Source organism: Eulemur rufifrons, chromosome 4, assembly GCF_041146395.1.
Source record: "Eulemur rufifrons isolate Redbay chromosome 4, OSU_ERuf_1, whole genome shotgun sequence".
In the NCBI taxonomy this organism is placed as follows: domain Eukaryota; kingdom Metazoa; phylum Chordata; class Mammalia; order Primates; family Lemuridae; genus Eulemur; species Eulemur rufifrons.
The window spans coordinates 19,876,077-19,897,041 of record NC_090986.1 but is presented as its reverse complement, the minus strand read 5'-3'; the positions used below and the strand labels follow the sequence as shown (position 1 = coordinate 19,897,041).

The 20,965-nt window shown below is 39.7% G+C and overlaps 1 protein-coding gene across 12 annotated transcripts in view; it reads left to right on the top strand.

The window, feature by feature from the left end:
* The window catches only part of DOCK9 (dedicator of cytokinesis 9), a 267,093-nt gene that overhangs the window by 150,885 nt on the left and 95,243 nt on the right, over positions 1 to 20,965 (top strand). For all 12 annotated transcript variants that reach the window (XM_069467604.1, XM_069467598.1, XM_069467602.1 and 9 more), the window contains exons 8-13: positions 3,402 to 3,576; positions 4,544 to 4,611; positions 14,936 to 15,010; positions 16,134 to 16,274; positions 16,757 to 16,960; positions 17,359 to 17,481. In XM_069467604.1, coding sequence (XP_069323705.1) covers positions 3,402 to 3,576; positions 4,544 to 4,611; positions 14,936 to 15,010; positions 16,134 to 16,274; positions 16,757 to 16,960; positions 17,359 to 17,481 — 786 coding nt within the window. The remainder of the gene's footprint in view (positions 1 to 3,401; positions 3,577 to 4,543; positions 4,612 to 14,935; positions 15,011 to 16,133; positions 16,275 to 16,756; positions 16,961 to 17,358; positions 17,482 to 20,965) is intronic.

The following is a 20,965-nucleotide window of genomic DNA, read 5'->3' as shown; positions in this document are numbered from 1 at the left end:
ATGCATGTTCACGGCTGGTTCTTAATTCATCAGCTTTGGACATTGGATGCCTTCCTATGCTGGTAGATAGGATTTTAGTGCCTGGTACCCTCCTCCCTATTCTAATCTGGATGCATCCCTTTCTCTGGCCCACACAGCTGCCATCCTAGAGATTCCCTCTGGCCTCCTCCCTGTGTCGGATTCCCTGGTTCCAGGATCCCATATCTTCCTCTTCCTTGTTGTACTTTCTTGTTTTTGAGGAGCACATCCTCCGGTAACTTCCTGAGAAATTTTGTGTATGATATTAATTTTTTGAGCATTAGGTTATCTGTGAATATCTTCATTTTTGGATTCACACTTGACTCGTAGTTTGGCCAGTTAGAAAATTCAAAATGAAATCATTTTGCCTTGGAATTTCGGAGGCATTCTGTGACCTTCTACGTGCCAGTGTCCTTTGGAGTCTGATGTTCTTCTCAGTCCCGGTTCTTTGTGGTCTTGTGATCATCTCTTTATCTCTAGTGGTCTGAAATTTAGGCTGTTGTGTCTTGATTTTGATTTTTTTTGGTAAACTTTTTTTGTTAAGGCTTGACAGATAAATAGAAAGTACACACATAATGGGTGTGTGGCTCAGTGAGTTTCTGCCAAGTTTGGCTGTCTTTTATCTTTTGTGCTCTTTTATCTTTACCTCATTCTGGAAACTCTGTCCTGCACACTCTGGTCCCCTTGGTCTTCCCAGCTCTGGTCAGTCTCTTAACTCAGCAAGACAGCAGGACTCTGTTTGGGTTCCCCTTCCTGTGCCACGATCCAGATATCGACTCCAGGCAGAAGGCTCAGGTGGTGTGGGGCTGACATTATTTATTTCCCTTTTATCAGGGATCACAGGCCTGCACTGTCTGTGGCCCCTTATCTATTTTGTTCGGTTTTCTAGTAATGATGACAGGAGAGTAAATCCAGGTCCTATTACTTCATTGTGGCCAGAGGTGGAAGTTAGGGGTCTGGCATGAGATGTCTGCAGGGGTCAGGCAGGTGGATGAGGTGGCAGAAGAGGCCTGGTTGTAAAGCAATAGGGCATGCTGGGGACTGTGGCAGACTGGGGCCTGGTGCCGGGTTACAGGGGCAGCTGCTGCTCAGCTCAGCTGATGTTGCCAGGCGGCACTGCCGGCTCAGCAATGTCAGATCATCTGGTTTTTCAAAAAGCCACAGATACAGAATTTGAGTTAAATCTTGGTATCTTTAATTATTGTAATGAATTTAAAAAACCACTGTGCAGTACCAAAAAATAATGATAGACTACATGAAAGTATATGGGGTCCTAGATCAAAACTAATGCACTACTTAATGTTCACTGAAAATTATTTTCAGTCAACAGCTCGTCCGTACGTGGACATCTCTCAGCTAGCAGTTCAGCCCCAGCTGAAAGCTGCCGCTAGGAACAACTGACTTATGTCAGAGTGTGTTTATTGACAGTGTGAAGTAAGGAGTACCAGAGTGACTTATCAGTGGCAGTGAATTAACTTCTTGTGTGGGATTCCCATGTAGGAATTTCCTTTCATTTGTATTCCTAAGTTGGGAGACCTTTAAGTTACCTTTTAACTGAATTTTCTGGCATTGACTTAAAAAAAACGTTAAAGTAAAACTAAATGTATTTGGCAATCTCATCTTTAAAAGTAGGAAGTAATTATTTTTGTTTTATGAGAGAGTTTTGTTGCATGTCTTTGGCTCAGTGTTCAGATGTTTGTAAGTACAACAGCCCTGAGCTTTTACTTAGTCTCTCGGGTACATTTCAAAAACTAAGATTCTAACTTCAGTGGAAATCTCTTCCTTCAGATTGTTTTTGCAGATGTAGCTGATGGTGTTTTTCATTTAATAAATTGTATGTAAGGCTTGAAAAGATTAAAATCCATATCTGTTTGTAAACCGAACATCAGAAGTCATGATTTAAGTGTTTTTAAAAATTATTATTACTTTTGGATGTTATAAAAAAAATCAGTTGATTAGTGCTATGAACTCAAAGAAGTGCCTAAACTAAAACTTTTAAAAGTATTTTAGAAGCCTAGAAATTGAGTATACTTATTTTGCAGATGAGGAAACTGAGGCTCAAAGAGAGGAATAACAGAATCAAGGCCTAATGTTTTCCCCCCCACTTTTAACTTTTTATTTTCATGATAGTGAGTATGTGAGGCACTGGGGAGACAACTCATTTTGTTTCTAGCCTTTGACTCCTTTTCTGATTCTTAGTGAAATCCAGGTAACAATTACTGAGCCCACAGCAGACAGTCTGTGCACAAGAGTTTGTGTGGCTTTGCCAGGAGTAGCACTTGGCTTTGTGTTTCTAAGAACCAGGCTGCAGAAAACACAGACAGACCTTTGGGAGGGTTGTCCTGTCCCCCACACCTCCACTGAGGAGCTCCCTCGGGAACTGTGGATAACCAGCTAGAATGTTACTGGGTGTAGGGGGCTGTTCTACCCTCAGGTTGGCAGGAGTTTGTGATTTCACATCTCCCAGCCTATGCTTACAAGGAGTCTTGTGCCATGTTCCTCAGAGCTGAACCTCTATTTAGTATGGGCAACCTGGCGAGATTTGGCCCTCCAGAGGACATTTGGCAGTGTCTGGAAACATTTTTGATTGTCATGATTCGGGGATGTGCTACTATTGGCATCTAGTGGGTTGAGGCCAGGAATGTCACTGAGCATCCTACAACGCCCAGGACAGCCCCTCATGGCAGAGAATTGACTGCCCAAATGTCAGTAGTACCAAGGTTGAGAAGTCCTGGTCTAGTGTACATCCATCCTCCATCTTGCACTGCGTGAGGACTATTGTCTTTGCACTTTGAATCAGTCACCTTCTCACAGGCATGAAAACTTGGGGCATGAGGCAAGGCCATGGCAGGGAGTCCAACTTCCTTTTGGAATTCATAAATGATGAGAGAGTTCCAGATAAGTCAGTCAAACATACTGATAGATAGTGGTTTGCTTTTTAAAATGCAGTACTACATACTACCTTGTTAAAAAAAAAAATAGAAGCTAAAGGAATATGAAAATTTTATATCAAATTTCATTCAGCAAAGATTTTTGAAGTGCCCACTATGTGCCAGACCCTGTTCTAGAGACTAGGGATGTAGTATTGAACAAAAAGAAGGGAAAATCTCTGCCCTTGAGGAGCTTCCATTCCATTGGACAGGACAGACGTTGAATAAAATAAATATGTAAAACAGGTAACGAGTGGGATGGAAAAATAAAACTGTGGAGCAGATAAAGCAAGGAGGGTGGATAGTCCTGGGTTCCATGGGGAGGGGGCTTGCAGTTTTAAATAGCTTGTTCTGAAATGCCAATGAGATGGCCCCATCAGCCAATGAGAGAAATTATTTTATGGCAGTTCCAATTCTTTAAAAACATGTCTCTTTATCCTTTTTCCATTTCAGAACAACAAAGTCAGGCGGTTTGCTTTTGAGCTCAAGATGCAGGACAAAAGTAGTTATCTTCTGGCAGCAGACAGTGAAGTGGAAATGGAAGAATGGATTGCAACTCTCAATAAGATTCTCCAGCTCAACTTTGAAGCTGCAATGCAAGAAAAGCGAAATGGAGACTCTCATGAAGGTGGGTAGGTTTGGCTTCCCCCAGGAGCACACACGCTCTTTGTTCTTGGCAGGCAGGTATAGGAAGGAGACCTGTATTGCACAAGTACAGGAGAGATGGGGCAGATATGAGATCTTTATAGGTAGCCTGCCAGCAAAGATTTTGTCACATTAGAATTTACCTCCCTAATATTTTTTAGGTGGACATAGTGTAACAGGAGAAACCACAGCTTTGGATGCAGAGAGGAAGATCTGGGTTTGAGTCCCCTACATACCATTTTTCAGCTGTGCAGCCTTGGGCAAACTACTCATGTTTTCTGAGCCACTATTTATTCACCTATAAAATGGGAATAAAAACAAAACTTGCTGGTCAGATGGAAAGAGTAAATAAGAAAATGTTATTTCAAGTACCTGGCATACAATTTGCAATGTGTTGTAAAATATTGGTAATGGTTGTTGTCATTAATAAGATCCTTTGGAATTTTTAAGACAAAATTAGGATGGGTGAGAGCCTCAGATTAAATTGGTGAGAAAAGTCTGGCTATGTTATCGACAATTCATGTTATATTATAGTTCAAGTCTTTAGGTAGTTCCCCAACCCTGGCTGCCCCCTAGAAGTGCCTGGGAGCTTTTTGAAAATACTGTTTCCTCGGGCCCACCAAAGATTCTAATGTAGTTGGCCTTGGGTAGGGCCTGGGCAGGTCTGACTTTTGATGGGTGTGTCCCTGTGGGCTGTTGTTCATAGCTAGTATCAGTTCAGTTAGACAGTGTACATGCTGTATCAGCTGTTAAATGTTTGATGCTCACCACTGGCCTGGGTGTCAGTAGTTTTTCAAAGCACCCCTGTACCCCCAGATGTTTCCTGTGTGTGTCCCGAGTTAAGGACCACTTTGTTCAAGGACACCTAAAAGAAATAGGCTTCCTCCTCCTGTTTTAAATAAAATACTTTGAATTATGAGTGACTCAGATAATCTGTTTTGCCATTTTAGATGATGAACAAAGCAAATTGGAAGGTTCTGGTTCCGGTTTAGATAGCTACCTGCCTGAACTTGTCAAGGTAACATCATCTTCAATCTGCTCTTCATTGAATGCTATTAAAATACTTCTCATGTCATGAGTTTGTCCAGAATAGAATCTGTTAAAATCATAACGATTATGTTGTCATTACCACTGTCTGTTTTCTGACTGGAATATGAGGTTACATGAAGTGTGGTACTGCCCTGAATTGAGACTTCAGTTTGTTTTTCAGAAAGCACCCTACAAAGTATTCTCTTTTTAGTATTCTTTAAGTGTTTTTCCCCTAATAATATTTAATACTACATCATAGGTATTGAAGAAATAACCAAAATACCTAGGTACATGTTCTCATAATGACATGGTACTTTCTATGTTTATACACGTGCTTCTCCTTATTTAAGTTAATAGACACAATTTCAAAGAGGATGGATGTGGTAATCTGGCCACTACACCAAAGAGAGATTGCCTGAATGACAGAAAATGTTCCTGGGTCACTCTCAATTAAAATAAATAAATAAATAAATAAAAAATAAAGGCTCTACCTGCATTTTATAATTTTGAGAAACTTAAAAGTTACTGAAAAGCACAAAGAAAAGCAAAACAACCACACTGCCACTACCCAGATTCAACATGTTATTACTATGTTGTCTTTTTAGCTTCCATATTTTTAAAAGAAATAAAACATCAGTTATAGTGTAAGTTCTTTTAAAACACTATCCATATTTCCATTCTCTTCATCCTCCCAAACCCCATCTAGAGCCAAGCACTATTATGTTTTACTTCCATTTCATTTTTTTAAATCTTTTACAAATCAGTCTATCATAATGATATATATGGTGTTATTTTGTATGTTTAAAAATGTTATATAAATGCTAACATGTGATTTGTATTATTCTGCACTTTTTAAAATTCAGCCTTGTTGAGATCCATCTGAGCTGGTATATGGATCTAGTTCATCCCTTTTATTGAATGGTGTAAACATTTTACTTTAGCTGTTTTATTATTACCATTTTTTTCTATTATAAACAATGCTACAATGAATATGCTTGTACTTGTCTCCTTGTGTGTATCCATGAACGATTGTTTTTTTAAATGAGAGAAGTATCTTTGTCTTCTCTCTAGCCCTTTATATTCTTACTCTGTTACTGCCTTTCTTTTCTTTTTTTGATAATACAGTGAAATAATGACTCTACACACCCAGATCTTAAACACTATAATAGAAACATAGTTTATCTATATAGGATTATAAATAGACTAGCATTCAGCATTGACCTTTATTTTAAGACAACACGGCTCTTCTCAAATATAAAATCTCCCTCCTTGGCTGGGACTTTAGAGCATTGTTTTTCTTCGGGACTTGACTGTTACCACAGTATCTTTTTAGCACCTGCCTATTAAAGCTAATTTTAGTGCCACCATTTTAACCTCCTCCTAGTCTGGGAAGAGTTTTGGCTTGTGTGTTTGTGTTTTCTTGTTAGGAACTTCTGTGTATCCTATTTTGCACTGAGCTTTGCTATTCTGTGTCTGGATGTTTGGGAGTTCTCAAAACAAAATGTTGGAACCTGTTTGGGTTTTAGTTTGTTGAAGCAGTTAATATATTTGATAAACTGTAGAGCTCAGAAAGTAACTTTCTGCTTTAACTGGGTGAACAGAATGGATACGTAGGAGAAGACTCATTGGAGCCTAATGATTAATTAAAAATCGATGTTTTTTTCTTGTGAAGACATGTAGGAGTTGTCCCTTTCTTTCTTCTCTTGCTATGTAAACAACATAATTCACTGTTTTTAGATCCTAAGACCTAGGGAGATTTTATATTTTATATATGTGTGTATATATATGATATATGTGTAAATACACATGCATGTAGATATATGTATACATATAAGTACATATTATATTTGTGCTTATGTTTTCACTTTTTTAAAAAATTTAACATATTGAGAACTATTTCTAAACTTTAGGTTACAACCAAGTTAGCTGAAGCAATTTTAGTTGATAAAATCAATTTAATTGACTTCAGCCCGACTTCTTATTGTTTGTTTTAATTTTTTTTTTTAAGAGATTAAGAGATTTATTGTAAGGACTTAGTTACACGATTATGGGGCTGGCCACGGCAGCCACCAGGAGGGGAAGACTGGATTTTTTTTTTTTCCAGCTCATTATGGGGATACAAAAGTTCAGGTTATATATATTGCCCATGCCTCCCATCCCCCCGAGTCTGAGCTTCAAGCGTGTCCATTCCCTAGACAGTGCACATCGCACTCATCATGTAGGTGTACACCCATCCCCTCCCCCCACCCCATCCCCCCCAGTCAGAACTTCAAGCATGTCCATTCCCCAGGCAGTGCGCATCGCACTCATCAAGTAGGTATACACACATCCCTCCCCCCAGCCCCCACCTCTGTCCCATACCCAATTGGTGTTATTCCCAAATGTGCACTCGAGCCATAGTTTACATTGAGCAAAATGCCCAAGCATGAATTGGATAGCTTGTTGGAGTTCACATTTGTACAGTGACATAACTACCCCCAGATCAATATATAGGCCACTCACAACACCCAGCAGACTGTCTTGTACCCGCTCCCGGCTGATACTCCCGTTACTTTGACCTTCATCGCAGTAGGTTAGTTTTGACTATTCTAGGCATTCCTATGGATGGAATCATACAGTTTGTGCTCTTTGTGTCAGGCTTCTTTAGCTAAGCATTATGTAACCCACGTTTAAAAAAAAATTTAAGTGGAATAGAATTGAATAGAGAATATAAAAGTATACTACCCTTAATAGTGATAGATATTATTTCACATATATATACATGTATACACACATATACAGTGTGTGTTGCATTGTAATGTAAAACATATTTCTTTTTTTGGTATGCTGTATTGTATATTGTTACTGATATATAATAGTTGTAGATATTTGGGGGGTACATGTGCTATTTCGATATCTGTGTACAATGTGTAATGATCAAGTCAGGATAATTGGTATATCCAGCACCTCAAACATTTATCTTTCCTTTGTGTTGGGAACATTCAAACATATTTCTTACTGTGGGCAATGGTCAAAGCCTGAAAAATACAGAATCATTAGAGTCCCCTGCCCTGTTCTCAGGTGTTTTATTTATTTATTTTTATTTTTTGGAATATAAATTTAAATTTATTTCTTAAACACAAATAATAAACAATCTTTGTAGAAAACTTAAAATACCACAGTTTCACCTATAAAATATTTTTGCCTAAACCATCTAGCATGAACCCAATCAAGCCTCTAGACCTAACTTCCAGATTACAGTAAGTACAGGGAATACAGACACAAATTAAAAGACACCATAAGGAAACAACTGGAGAAATGCAGGATATTGGGCAATATATAAGGCAATCAGCCTACACTCTTTAAAAGTCAATGTTATTAAAAAAGAAAACAGATGGGGGAAGAATTCGATATTCAAAGAGACTACAGAGGTGTAAAAACCAAATGTAATGTGAACCTTGATTGTTGAATGTGAATTGAGGGGTTAGGGCCACAAAAGACATTCTTGGGATAATTGAGGAAATCTCTCAGGTGTGTGAAAATACTTTTATCTAAGAAGGTTAGAAAAAGGCAGAAGATAATTTTCTGAAGGGAAAAAGAATGAAGAAAACTAAGATGTGTTGTCATTCACTGAGCGTGCTGCTGTCAGGAGTGTTGGGAGTAGGGGTCTGTGTCTGTGGGCTTTGCCTTTTAATGGCCTACTCAGCGGTGTGCGGGTGTGCGTAGTCAGTGGCCCAGGCACCACGCAGACCTGTGCCCTGAGCAAAAGTGTGATTTCAGCTGTTTATCATCCCCCTGCAGTGTATCTGGGGTCGGGATCATTTGTACCTGTTGAGAAAGCGGAGAAGTTGCCTGTAACTGTTGGTCATCTATCCTGTTTTCAGGAGGAATGGGCCCCTTGGTGCAAAATCAGAGATGTGTGTAGGGGATGGGGTGGGGGAGAGAGCAGTGCAAGGAGGAGAGTTAAGTCAGGGGATAGAAAGTTAAAGAGGTCAGTACCAGGCCAGGAAGGCACAAGACAGGGTCAGCCTGGGAGGCTGGGCCACAGTTAAGTAAGATTGCAGAGAAAGGCCTAGAACAATGGGGGAAGGCAGAAGGTGGTTGGAGGTATCATTTAATGGCAGGTTCCTCTCTGGTCAGCTCCTCTTTCTGCCTCCCTCATCCTGTTGCCCCGGCTTTTGTTTCTATTACTGAGACATAGCCAAACAGGATATGACCGACAGGAAGTTGTTTTAGTGCAAAAATAACCGATGTCTCATTCTGGAATATTATGGAGGGGCCCTTTACTTATGGTGTGAGCAATAGGGACTTAGGTTTTCAGAATATTTTGTATATTCTCAGAACTTATGTTTGTACATTTAGTACTAAACATCTTATTGTTTTCATATTAAGGGACACCCTGTATCTATCCTGAAACCTGTTCTTTTCCTCCTATTGTCTAATATGGAACCAAACAATTTTTGTTGTAAATGTAGCAGGATATATAGCATCAGTCTTATAAATATTTTTATTAAATACACAAACTGTAGTTCAAGTCAGTTAATTGATTTCTTCCCTAGAAAGAAAGTCAAGGAGTAACACGATCAGGTGGTTAATCTCATTACTTAATTATTTAATTTCTCTGGTTACGTTTATCTTAGGTGACATTGGAATATGTATATCACCTCCTTGTATAAAGATAGTCTGAAGAAAACCCTTGTGCTCCCACCTTATACTTTCTTCCACAGCTTTTCTGTTTTTGAGCTTTTTTTGTACTCAGAGAACAGCAGCTCACTCTTAATTTGGTCTCCCCATGTGGTTCTGAAAGAGAAGCAGAGTGTCTTGTTAATCCAAAATTGCTCATATCCTATTACCTTATAACTTCTTTTTAAGTGAATGAACCTATCTTTCCAGATAAGTCTTCCACAGTTGAACACAGGAGAAAGTTTGGTGTCTCAGACTTTATAGTCTTGTTGGGGTTGGGGAACTCGTCAGAACCCAAATGGTTTCACAGACACCTTTTCTGATTTTTTGAACCAAGTCTTTAATAAGTGCTTCTTTCCTTATATCCTAATCCAAAAAATGATATCATTGCATTACAGTGCAAAGGAACTGGCTACGGTTGTGTTTGTGAGGCCATCCGGGGTTCCATTTCTGGGCCTCCTTATTCTGTAATGCTTTATTGTAGCTTTGTGACACAGAGGGCGAGGTGGTGGTTCAGGAGAGTTAGACATCTTGGAAGTCATGGAAATAGATCACGAAAATCCTTTTATTTATTTATTTATTTTTTTTGAGACAGAGTCTTGCTTTGTTGCCCTGGCTAGAGTGAGTGCCGTGGCGTCAGCCTAGCTCACAGCAACCTCAAACTCCTGGGCTTAAGCAATCCTACTGCCTCAGCCTCCCGAGTAGCTGGGACTACAGGCATGCACCACCATGCCCGGCTAATTTTTTCTATATATATTTTAGTTGGCCAGATAATTTCTTTCTATTTTTAGTAGAGACGGGGTCTCGCTATTGCTCAGGCTGGTCTCGAACTCCTGACCTTGAGCGATCCACCCGCCTCGGCCTCCCAGAGTGCTAGGATTACAGGCATGAGCCACCGCGCCTGGCCAACGGAAGTCCTTTTAAATTAAAGAATATATCATATATTCTGGCCTCAAAGGATTTTGCTAAATCTTCCTATTCCAACCCATTCTGTTTAAATCGACCCAACAGTCAACACAATATTTTTCTCATAATTCATCCCAAGAATAAGATGCTATTGGCTGTAGTCATTGACTTTGGATTGTCTTTTCTGCTCACAAATAAACTTAAGACACAGAGCGCACCTAAAGCCGACAGCAGACTTTCTGGAAACTCTTGAATATTTGGTCCATAGTTACTTCTTAAGACAAAGAAGAAAACCTTGTCAGGGTGTGTCATTAGTTGTTGAATTGAGGGTTTACGGGATGAGGTGGGAGGGGTGGGGGAACAGCCTTTGTTTTAGGTGAATCATTCTCTTCTTTGACTTTTGAGCAAGCGCTGGTTTCTACAGAGAATGGCTGTGCATTGTCCATCTTCTGTGTCCATTTTTCTCCCATTCTCCTTTCCGCTGAACCCAAAGTAGTCAGCGGACTGTGATCAGGATGGTGGTCACAGAGTGTTTGTTTTGCCACGATATGGACTGGCCACGGGTTATTGTTAAGAGCAGAGCTGGTTTCTGTCACTTTGAGAAGTGCTAAAAACTATGTAGACTTTGGGATAATATTTTTTTTACGGCTGTATTTTGTGTGCTGTACACATTACAAGTATTTATTTTATTGTCTTTGTTAAAATTTTTAATGAAAAATAAATGTGTTTGCTATAATAAGTAAAAATACTCAGTTATTTAAAGAAAAGTTAATCCTTTCCCTTCATCCTCTATTCCCACCTTCCTCAGGACACTGATGTTAACCTGTCATGATTCCCCTTTCACCAAACTGATTGCTCATAGAAACACATGTATACACATGTAGGATTTTTTAGGTATTTTTAAAAAATATGCTCATGTTATATACATTATTCTGAAATTTGTTCTCTCACTTAAGAATATTTCATAGATGTCTCTTGGGTCAGTAGAGGATCTAGTTTGCTCATTTTTATAGTGAGCTTGTAATCTACCTTATACAAAAGTAATCTATGTGATATTCCACCTGTGGGTATTGCACAGTTTATTCAGCCACCTCTCTGTTGATGGACATTTAGTCTGTTTTAAGTTTTTAGCCTCCACCAACAGTACACAGTAAACAACATGACATCAAATACTTGTGCACTTATTTTAGTAGGAGAAATTCTCCAACATGGGAATTTTAGGTCAAAGGTTATTATATTTTTTTAATGCTTTAAATATTTCCAGATTACTTTCCCAAGAGGTTAATACAATTCACATTCCTGTTTTTCCCTTATCAGAGGAGGGAAAAATACTATTTTACTGTGCTTTAATTTATATTTCACTTGTTAGTAGTGATATTTTTAACATTTTCGTATATTTTTTTTCTGTTAGGGTTTCTTCTTCCTCTCTGACTTGCCTGTTCATACTCTGTACCTTTGTCTTTTCTTGCATAGTAGTTGAGAGGCTGGCCTGTGAGCCCGACAGCCTGCATTAGAAGAAAGTCTTCCATTTCCTGTCGTAGGACTTTGGGCAAAGTATTTAACCCTCATGTCTCAGTGTCTCCTCTTCTAACCAGCAGGGATAGTAATAGCACCTGCCTCCTATAGCTCTGGTAAAATTCAGACGGGCATTTAGGATAAAGATGTTGGCTATTATCATCATTATTCTTCCAGATATTTTTTATTCCCTAACTCTGGGGTGAAGCCCTGCCCCTCCCCTAAGCCATATTTTCTTACCTCCTAGATTTTACTTGGTAATTCCTTCAGCCACTATTTATTGGGACTCCCGTCTGTTTAATGCATCATCCTAGGCCTTGGGAGGGATGGGAGGAACCTTAAGAAGCCCAGTTTGATTTTTATCTATCTCATAGCAGAGTTGTCGATGTATGCAAGGTAGATCACAAGCTTTTAGGTTATTTTTACGTCTAAAATTGTCCCTTCTTTCTCATTAAATGATCTCTCTAGTAAAGAATATATCTGTTGGGTATTAGTGGCAACACTGGTATGTTTTTGTGTCTATTAATATTTTGGCTAGTAGTTTATTATTTTCTTTTAATATGTCTGCATTCCTATTTGTCCTCTAATTATTTGGAGCTCATAGCACTTGTTCTTGCTGTATTCATTTCTCATCTCGTAGCACAGCAACTTGAGACAAAAAGCATCTTTCAGAAAGGCCTCAAGAATTGCATCTACATTAAGAACCCGTTGCTCTAATCTAGCATGTGAGGTCACAGTACAGTATTTGCCTTTGTTGAAGGAGGCAGGCAGTCAGTCAGAAGTAGAATATGTTATTGTTGATGGTGGTTTGCCGCACCTAGTACTGATGGTTTTGTTAGGAAACGTCATGGGCAGTATACGATATAAAGCAAATTCTTTGGGTTCAGCTGAGTGGATTCCACTTGCACATGCTCTAGCTCTTTTGATGTGGAAAATTAGGAAAGGTAATAGGCAAGATTGAGTAAAATGAAGTGGTCCCATCCTTCCTGTGGAGAGAGCTTGCCTCAGCCACGGCCACGTATTTTGCCCTGGAAGCAGGAACAGAAGATTCGTAGGAATGTCCCTTGACCTCCACAACCTTAAAGCCCCCTCTGATGGCATCAAGATAAACTGTGTCGTGGTCAGAGACTTGAGCCGTCAACTTGTTCGACATTTTTACTCACTAATGGAAATGGAGTGCAGGGTGGCTTGCACAGCTAGTTAGCCACTGAACTTCTTAGAACTAAAGCCCAGCGTCTTTGTTAGCATTCTGCTGGTCATTTCATTAGGCATAGACAGTTGCTTAAATATAGTCATGAGAGCTTGGATCATTGCTAAGGACCTATTACATATATCAACTGCGTGACTGAGAAAGCTGCTTAGTTTCTCATTAGCCTTGATTAGAAGTATAATAGTAGACTTCGTTCAGCCACCAAGAGAGAAGGTGAGATGCTTTTTCCACTGTGGTTGTCAGCTGCCCCATCATGAGGTGTTTTGAGGTGACTCATATCTTTGGGGGAAGCAGCAGATGAGAGGCTACATTCTTTTCTGACTCTGTAGACTTAACCATGGAGATTGAGAACAACAGAGATCTCTGACTGTCAAGAAGAATTGGATGTAGATCTAGAGGTTCCAGGCATGGGAAATAATGAGGATAGAGATGACGTCTATCTTGCAAGTGTCTAAGAAGCCTCTTTTCTCTCTGTCTCTGTTCCCAAATCCCACGTCTCCAGCCCCCACCTCTGCCACCATCTGTCTGTTTTCTTCAGTGGCTTCTCCTCTTCTATCCACGCCTTCACTAGTGGGCCCTGGGATTCTGTCCTCAGACTCCCTTTCACTCTCTCCCTCAGGGGATCTCATCCACTCTCTTGACTTCCACGCCCACCTCTGTGCTCTTCTCCGAGTCTGTAACTCCAACTTCTTCCTCTGTCTTGTGCTCAAGTTCCACCCCTGTGGCTGTCTACTGCATGTTTCCAGTTGGAAATCCCATGGGCATCTTCACACTCTACTTTGTTTATCATCTTTCCTACAGATTTGCTCTTCTCCCTGAATTATCCGTCTCAGGCAGTGCATTCATCATTCAGCAGGCCATCGCAGCTAGGAACAGGGTTTGTTGTGGGCCTTGCTGTGGGACTGGGAGACTGTTGTGATAACCCCAGAACGATACTGTGAGCCTCCTGGTCTTACTCTTTTTAATCCATTGCCTCAGCCTTACTCAAGTGATGCTTTTAAAATGTGGAACTCAGGATTTTATTCTCTTGCCTAAAATATTGCCAGATATTTTGGATTCTGAATGAAATCCCCAGTCCTTAGTATACAAGCCCCAGACTCACTTCTCTTTACTTTTCCATCGCATCCAGTTTTATGGTCATAATGAACGACTTGGTCATTGCTCATGTGTGACTTCTTGTCCCTTCATGCCTGCAGTGTCTCTTCCTAGAATGCCGCTTTCTCCTTTCCTGGCCAAATGTTCTTGTCCTTCAAGATGGGCCTTCTCTGGGGCATCTTTCCTGACTCCCACCTCCTAGTGCAGGGGGGCTCCCTCTGCACCTTACGCTCTCTTTTGTCTTTCTTACTACCTGTTGATACGCTGTCTCCCCAGCTGGTGTCCTCAGGGGTAGGGACTTTGTTCATTCATGCTTGTGTCCCCAGTGCCTGGCACATAAGAGGTGCTCAGTGAATATTTATGGGATGATCTGCCATAGTTTTCTTTACCCACCATTCAAAGTATATTTCTTTCTCTTCCCCTTCTTGTACCCAGTCTTAAACTGGACCCTGTTAAATCCTTTCTGCCACCTGGGCTCATTTCCATCCTCAGTACCTGTGATGTGCCTGGAATGTTCATGCTTTGTTCAGCCTGGAACGTTCATATTTTCCCCGTTTTGCTATCTAAATTCTGCCCTTTCATTCAAAGCCCATCTCATATTCCACTACTTTACGAAGCCTTTCTTGACAGATAAGTGCTTATTCTCTTTTGGTTTCTTTGTGTTGTTTTTGACTCTATAGTTGGTTGTCAGCTTCTTAAGGGCAGAGGTGGTGTCTTGACTTCATTTTCCCCTCACGGCACTCAGCTTGTGTGCTGCACATTCCCTGGAATATATCTGTCTGTTGACATCCAGCCGGCTCTCCAAGATAAGCCCGAATTTTCTAGCAACCTGAACTTTCAGGATGGGGCAGCATTTAAACATATTTGGACATCTCTGTAAGAAAATGATTTTGTTAAGAGTAATTTTTATTCATCTTGTTATCAGAGTACCAGAGAAGCAGAAATCAAACTGAAAAGTGAAAGCAGAGTTAAACTTTTTTACTTGGACCCAGATGCCCAGGTAAGAACTATATTAATATTTAAAATTTAAAACCAAATGGAGACAAGAAAATCTTTGAAGAGTTTGTTTATTTTGGATTGACAAGCAATATAGCAATATAGAACACTTGGGGAAAATAATAAAAATAACCTATAATGTCATCATCATAGCATTACTATTGTGAATATTTGTATGATTGTTGCAAATTGAGAGAGATTTATCCAAAGATATCCTCAAGTTCACAAAGAACATATAATTTGCCTGTTAAAATAACCATTAGAAAATAACAGGTATCACTGCAGATGCCTGGGAGTCTGATAATTTCCAACTAGCTGAGGCTCCGTCTCAAATACAAAACCTTCTTTTTCCATTTAATTGTAATAAAAGTATTTTTCTGTATTTCTTTACAGATCTTATAACCATATGAATGTGTGTATATGTTTTTTTCCTTGCTTTTAGGTAATTTTTACTTATTTTGATAAAATATACATAATATAAAATTTACCATTTTAACCATTTTTAAGTGTACAGTTTAGTGGCATTAAATACATTCTTATTGTTGTGTAACCATTACCCGCACCGATTTCCAGAACTTTCTCATTTTCCCAAACTGAATCTGTGTACTAAATAATAATGCCCCAATCCTCCTTCCCCCATTCCCTGGTAACCTCTATTCTGCTCTGTGAACTTGTTTATTTTAGGGACCTTAGAAGTGCGGAATCATGCAGTATTTGTCCTTTTGTGTCTGGTTTCTTTCACTTAACATACAGTTTTCAAGGTCCATCCATGTTGTAGCATGTGTCAGGATTTCCTTCCTTTTTATGGCTAAATAATATTCCATTGTGTACATATGCCACATTGTATGTATCCATACACATCTGTTGATGGACACTGGGGTTGTTCATAACCATGATTTTTAAGGTCTGTATAATCATCTATCGAGTAGGTATATCGTCACTTGCTTGACCATTATATGTAACTATTATAAACTATATAATCTTACTATAAAGTAATAACACTGTTATGAATAAATGAGTATATATAGCTTTTCCACATTTTAAGCAGTTTCCTCTGGATGCACTTATGATGAGATTTTTTAAAATAGAAGCATAATATAATTATATATTTATGTTTTCTTTTGAAGAAGCTTGACTTCTCATCAGCTGAGCCAGAAGTGAAGCCATTTGAAGAGAAGTTTGGAAAAAGAATTCTTGTTAAGTGCAATGATTTATCTTTCAATTTGCAATGCTGTGTTGCTGAAAATGAAGAAGGACCCACTACAAATGTAATTTTTCTTTTTCAAAAAATAAAGATTTTTAAAAAATAATCAAAAGTTTGAGGTGTGCCCTTATGGTGCAGGCTGGATGAGAAATCCTAGTTCCTGGCATCAGAGAGGTGCAGTGTCTGGATCGGGATATGGAGGGTTGTTTAGCCTCAAGAGACAGGATGTTTGTGATGAGGGATGAGGATGGTAGGTTTGCGCTCAGTGTTTCCTGGAGTCAGATTTCGTCTTAGACACTTGAGGGAAGGCAGCTGTCTGCTTTCTGTGGAGCATACATTAAGTAGCAGAGTACATAAAAGTAAATTAATTGTTTCCTAAAATATTTTATTGCCTAATTCTCTATATGAAAAAGGATGGGACTGTTTAGTAGTAATTTATGGCAACAATCATAAATAGGTCTCGTCATTTCTCCTTTGATAGCAGCATCCTTTTTCCCTGTTTGAGCCATAGTGATCACCTGAATTGTTTTGTTTTGTTCTATTCAGGTAGAGCCTTTCTTTGTTACTTTATCCCTGTTTGACATAAAATACAACCGAAAGATTTCTGCTGATTTCCACGTGGACCTGAACCATTTCTCTGTGAGGCAGATGCTGGCCACCACGTCCCCGGCTCTTATGAACGGCAGCAGGCAGAGCCCGCCTGTCCTTCAGGGCATCCTCCACGAAGCCGCTATGCAGTATCCGAAACAGGTGGGGACTGTGAGCCTGCGGTCATACCGCTCAGACTTAATCCTGCTTATTACATAAATACATTGACAGTGCTAAAATGAGACCTTGTAGTGCACCAGTGGGTAAATTAGACCGTTAATTATATTAACAGTATTTGTAATTAGATAGTAAAAGCAAGCTGAGAAATTAGTGGCTTTTAATTTCTCATTGCTTCTTTCTAAACTCTGCCCTAGTCAGTTCTTCCACCACACAGACTTTTTGAGCTGATGATAAACTATTGAGCAGCTACCCAGTTTGGCCCTGGCACTGGGGGCTTCTTACTGGTTGTTCTGCTTCACTGTTCTTTACTATTTTAATGTTCATGGGATTTGTTTAGTGCAACTGTGAATTCTACTTACTGAAGAAAATTGTTTCCCTAGGGAATATTTTCAGTCACGTGTCCTCACCCAGATATATTTCTCGTGGCTAGAATTGAAAAGGTCCTTCAGGGGAGCATCGCGCATTGCGCTGAGCCGTATATGAAAAGTTCAGACTCTTCTAAGGTAGGAATGACTTTTACGCTTTGTGATGATAAAAAGCACTCTGAAAAGAGGACTTTATCTCAAAATATAAATGCTTAATGAAGCAAAATGTAAGCCATGTTTATATAATAGTCAGAAGGTGAAGAATACATGTCTTTACTCTTTATTTAACTTTATGTGTTGATTTTAATGAAAGGTAGTCCTATATGTGAATAAAATGCTTCATTCGGCTAGTCTATCCTGACATCCTGAAATAATTTGCAAAGGATTACCAGCTTTATAGTAAACTTTCTGCTGTTACCAAGTACATGTATGGTATTCAGACAGAGCTCATTCTATTTGTTGATGTGCCTCTTGGGTTCTGGGATTATGTTTTGGTCCATATACACTTATATGTGAGGCTGGAGAGGCAGAGATGCCCTGGTCTCAGACGGTCTGGCCTATAGGTCCACTTCGTTTTTGTTAGAGGGGCAGGGTTACGTGGTAGAGGTGGCGTGACCTTAGGTGGAAGAGGGAAGGAGAACATACAAGATGTGTGTTTAATGTACTTTCCAAAGTAGTGTTCATCACTTGGGAGGTGCCTAGGTGTGGATGTGCCAAAGTCATCCAGTCTGAGATTTGCTTTCATAGTTCAGAACACTGAGGCGTACATAGGTTAGTTACCTGCTCAGTGTCTCACAGTTAGAGTGGCCAAAGGGCACTTGACTGTCACTTTTTAGCACGTGTGCTATCCGGTTAGAGTAAGCTATTGAGTGCTGTTGTCCTTGCCAGTTTTACAGTATTTTTAGTTCTTCTATTTTTAAAAAAATATATATATGGTCGTCTGACAGATGGCTTGGATTTATTGACAAGGACAATCAGCAGCGGGGGTGGATACCCCAGAGGCTCTAACTGAGGTGTACTAAGTTGGCTTCATAGCTCCCTCTCCTCCTCTCTGTGGGCACTCGCATGTCATAGGTATGTCCACCAAATGCAGGATGGCCATTCAAGGACAGGTTTGCATGTAAGAAGGCCTGGGTGCTGAGTGCCTAACTAGCCTGCGTACTTTGAACAAATCATGTCTCCTGTCTGGCTCTGGATGTCCCATCTGTGGGTGAAGGATGATGAGCTACCTGCTCCCACCTTCCTCAGAGGGACAGTGTTAGGGTCAAACAGGTAACGTACAAGATGGTGCTGTGGGCACTTAAATCACAGAACGCACATAAAATATCATTATTTATTACAGCCCCAGTCAAGTAAAAGCCCATTTACCCAGGCACATTGCTTCAAACAGTAAGCCTTTTTGGCTGATAAAGGCTGAGTAAAGTTCGGTCTCTAGAGAGAAGCTGTTTTATTTTTTTAAACCAAGTCTGTAAAACCTTGGATGAGAAGCTCTGGTAGCTCTTTTATGTTTTGATTAATAATCAATGAAGGCCTAAGATAAGATCTACTCCCCCGATTGTGTATGCAACACGTTTCTCAGACCCATACACACCAACTTTGTTGCTTTTGCCTGCCACATGCACGGTTTGAAATCTGGCAGCTCGTATTGCTGCAAAAATCACATATCACTAAAGGCTAAACTTTGCACACTTCCCAATGTCCATCAAGCATCTGTTGAAGTCTTTTCCTTCGTTATTTGTGGGATCTTAAGCTCATCCATGTGTAAAGCTCATTCATGCATTCATTTTCCTACCACCTCCAAAGCATTAAATTAAAGCAGGAATTAAGGCTCAACCATCTTAATCAGCAGAGAAATTTTGGCAGAGATGTTACAGTGAGATGATTTTTTCTATCAGAGTTGTCTCTTCATGTTTTCTAAGATGATCTCTAGAACATTATTTGGAGTAAGTTTTCATTTTGGAGGATACTTTTATGAAAAGTCTCTGTAGGTATCTACCATTAGATTTTTTTTTAAAGAATGGGGAAAAAACAAGAGAAAAAACCCCAAAGGGCAAAGACATGTTTTTTACTTGACTTTAACATGTATTATGTTCTATTTGCACCCTTGGGTAGTCTTAGAGCTCAGTCCTCATTTGCTGCAGGGAAGGCTTATTAAAGCCTTGTGATTTAGCTTAAAATTTTATGCAAATACTACATTTTACTCCACAACATATTCATTATTGTTAAACCTGAAGATCTTGAGCCTGAAAATGTTTAAATAAAATTGACCTTCCAGGAAGGTAAGCTGTTTTACCTATGACTACATACACCTGAGACCCCACTTGCCCCCAGGGAGGCAAGAACATATACCCCACCGAGGAAGAAAGGAAGGGACTGGATGATCCCCTGACATCTGTTTCAATCAGATGTGTTTTCCAGTTGACTCACAAAGGCAGCGATTCCCACGGCATGATTGTGGTAGGATCATAAAGTTTTGTAACTGGGAGGGATCATGAAAAGTATAGCCCAGGTCCTTTATTTTTCAGGTGAGGATAGTGGAGCCCCGGAGAGGTTTAATGACCTACAGAGTCACACAGCTAGGTTCTGTTTGACTTAGAGACTGGCGACTGTATTATCTACTCCTGAATCTTCTAGTCCCCCATTCTCAAACCTGATGTTGCACACAGATCACCAGAGGTCTTGTCAGGTTTAGATCGAGGAGGACTGGAGCAGGGCCTGAAACTCTGCATTTCTAACAGGGATGCTGTTGCTTCAGCTTAGAGCACACTTTGGTTCACAGGTGCGAGCGCACATTGCCCAAAATTGGTTTGACTTTGATGTACTTAAGTAAAAAGAGCCTTCAACCTGCCACTCTGACTCTCTGAATTAATCAAACTTTGCATTGATAACAGTGCATTATCATAGTATAAGCAAATTTGGAAAAATTAGGTGTTATCTGCTTTAGCAGTAAGAGTATAGTTGATTAATAATAGGCCTGCCATATATACGTGTCTTAGTCCAAAAGCAAATAAGCTTTGTTGTGCACTATAGTATTAACCCACAACAAACCAAAACTGATCGTTAGGAAGTGAAAATAGCAGTAATGTATATTTAGAAAGCAGGAATATAACAATTAAAAACCCTGGCCTAACTTAAGCTGGTAGCTATAATGATGCCTTATTCACCAAATTATGGGAATCTGCACAAGCCGGTGCACATTAGGAGCTGTGAAAACTTAATAATCATTAGTATTCTCGTTTAAACTCTAGTAATGTGATGTATTTTGGCATGAATACCAAATAACAGTAATTATTAATAACTCATTGGCCTTATACTAGGTGGTCCTTACTCATAAGGAAGTATGAAAGCCTGCGAAATAGCATACTTGTTGCCTCTGAAGGCCAAAGAAAAGATATGCATTTTGGAAACAGTCTTTATTCTGTGTTCTTTGAGAATCACTGCTAGAGAATGCATTAAATAAAGAACTGTACACTGAGTGTGAATCCAGCCATATTCGTTGCTGTAAGATGTGTTTTCCATGCCTCTGATGCTATCTGCTAAGAGCTTGTTTAATGAACATGTGTTGAAGGCTTGTTAGGTCATAATTCTCCTATCAGTGAGATGCAGTGTCTCACGTCTTCAT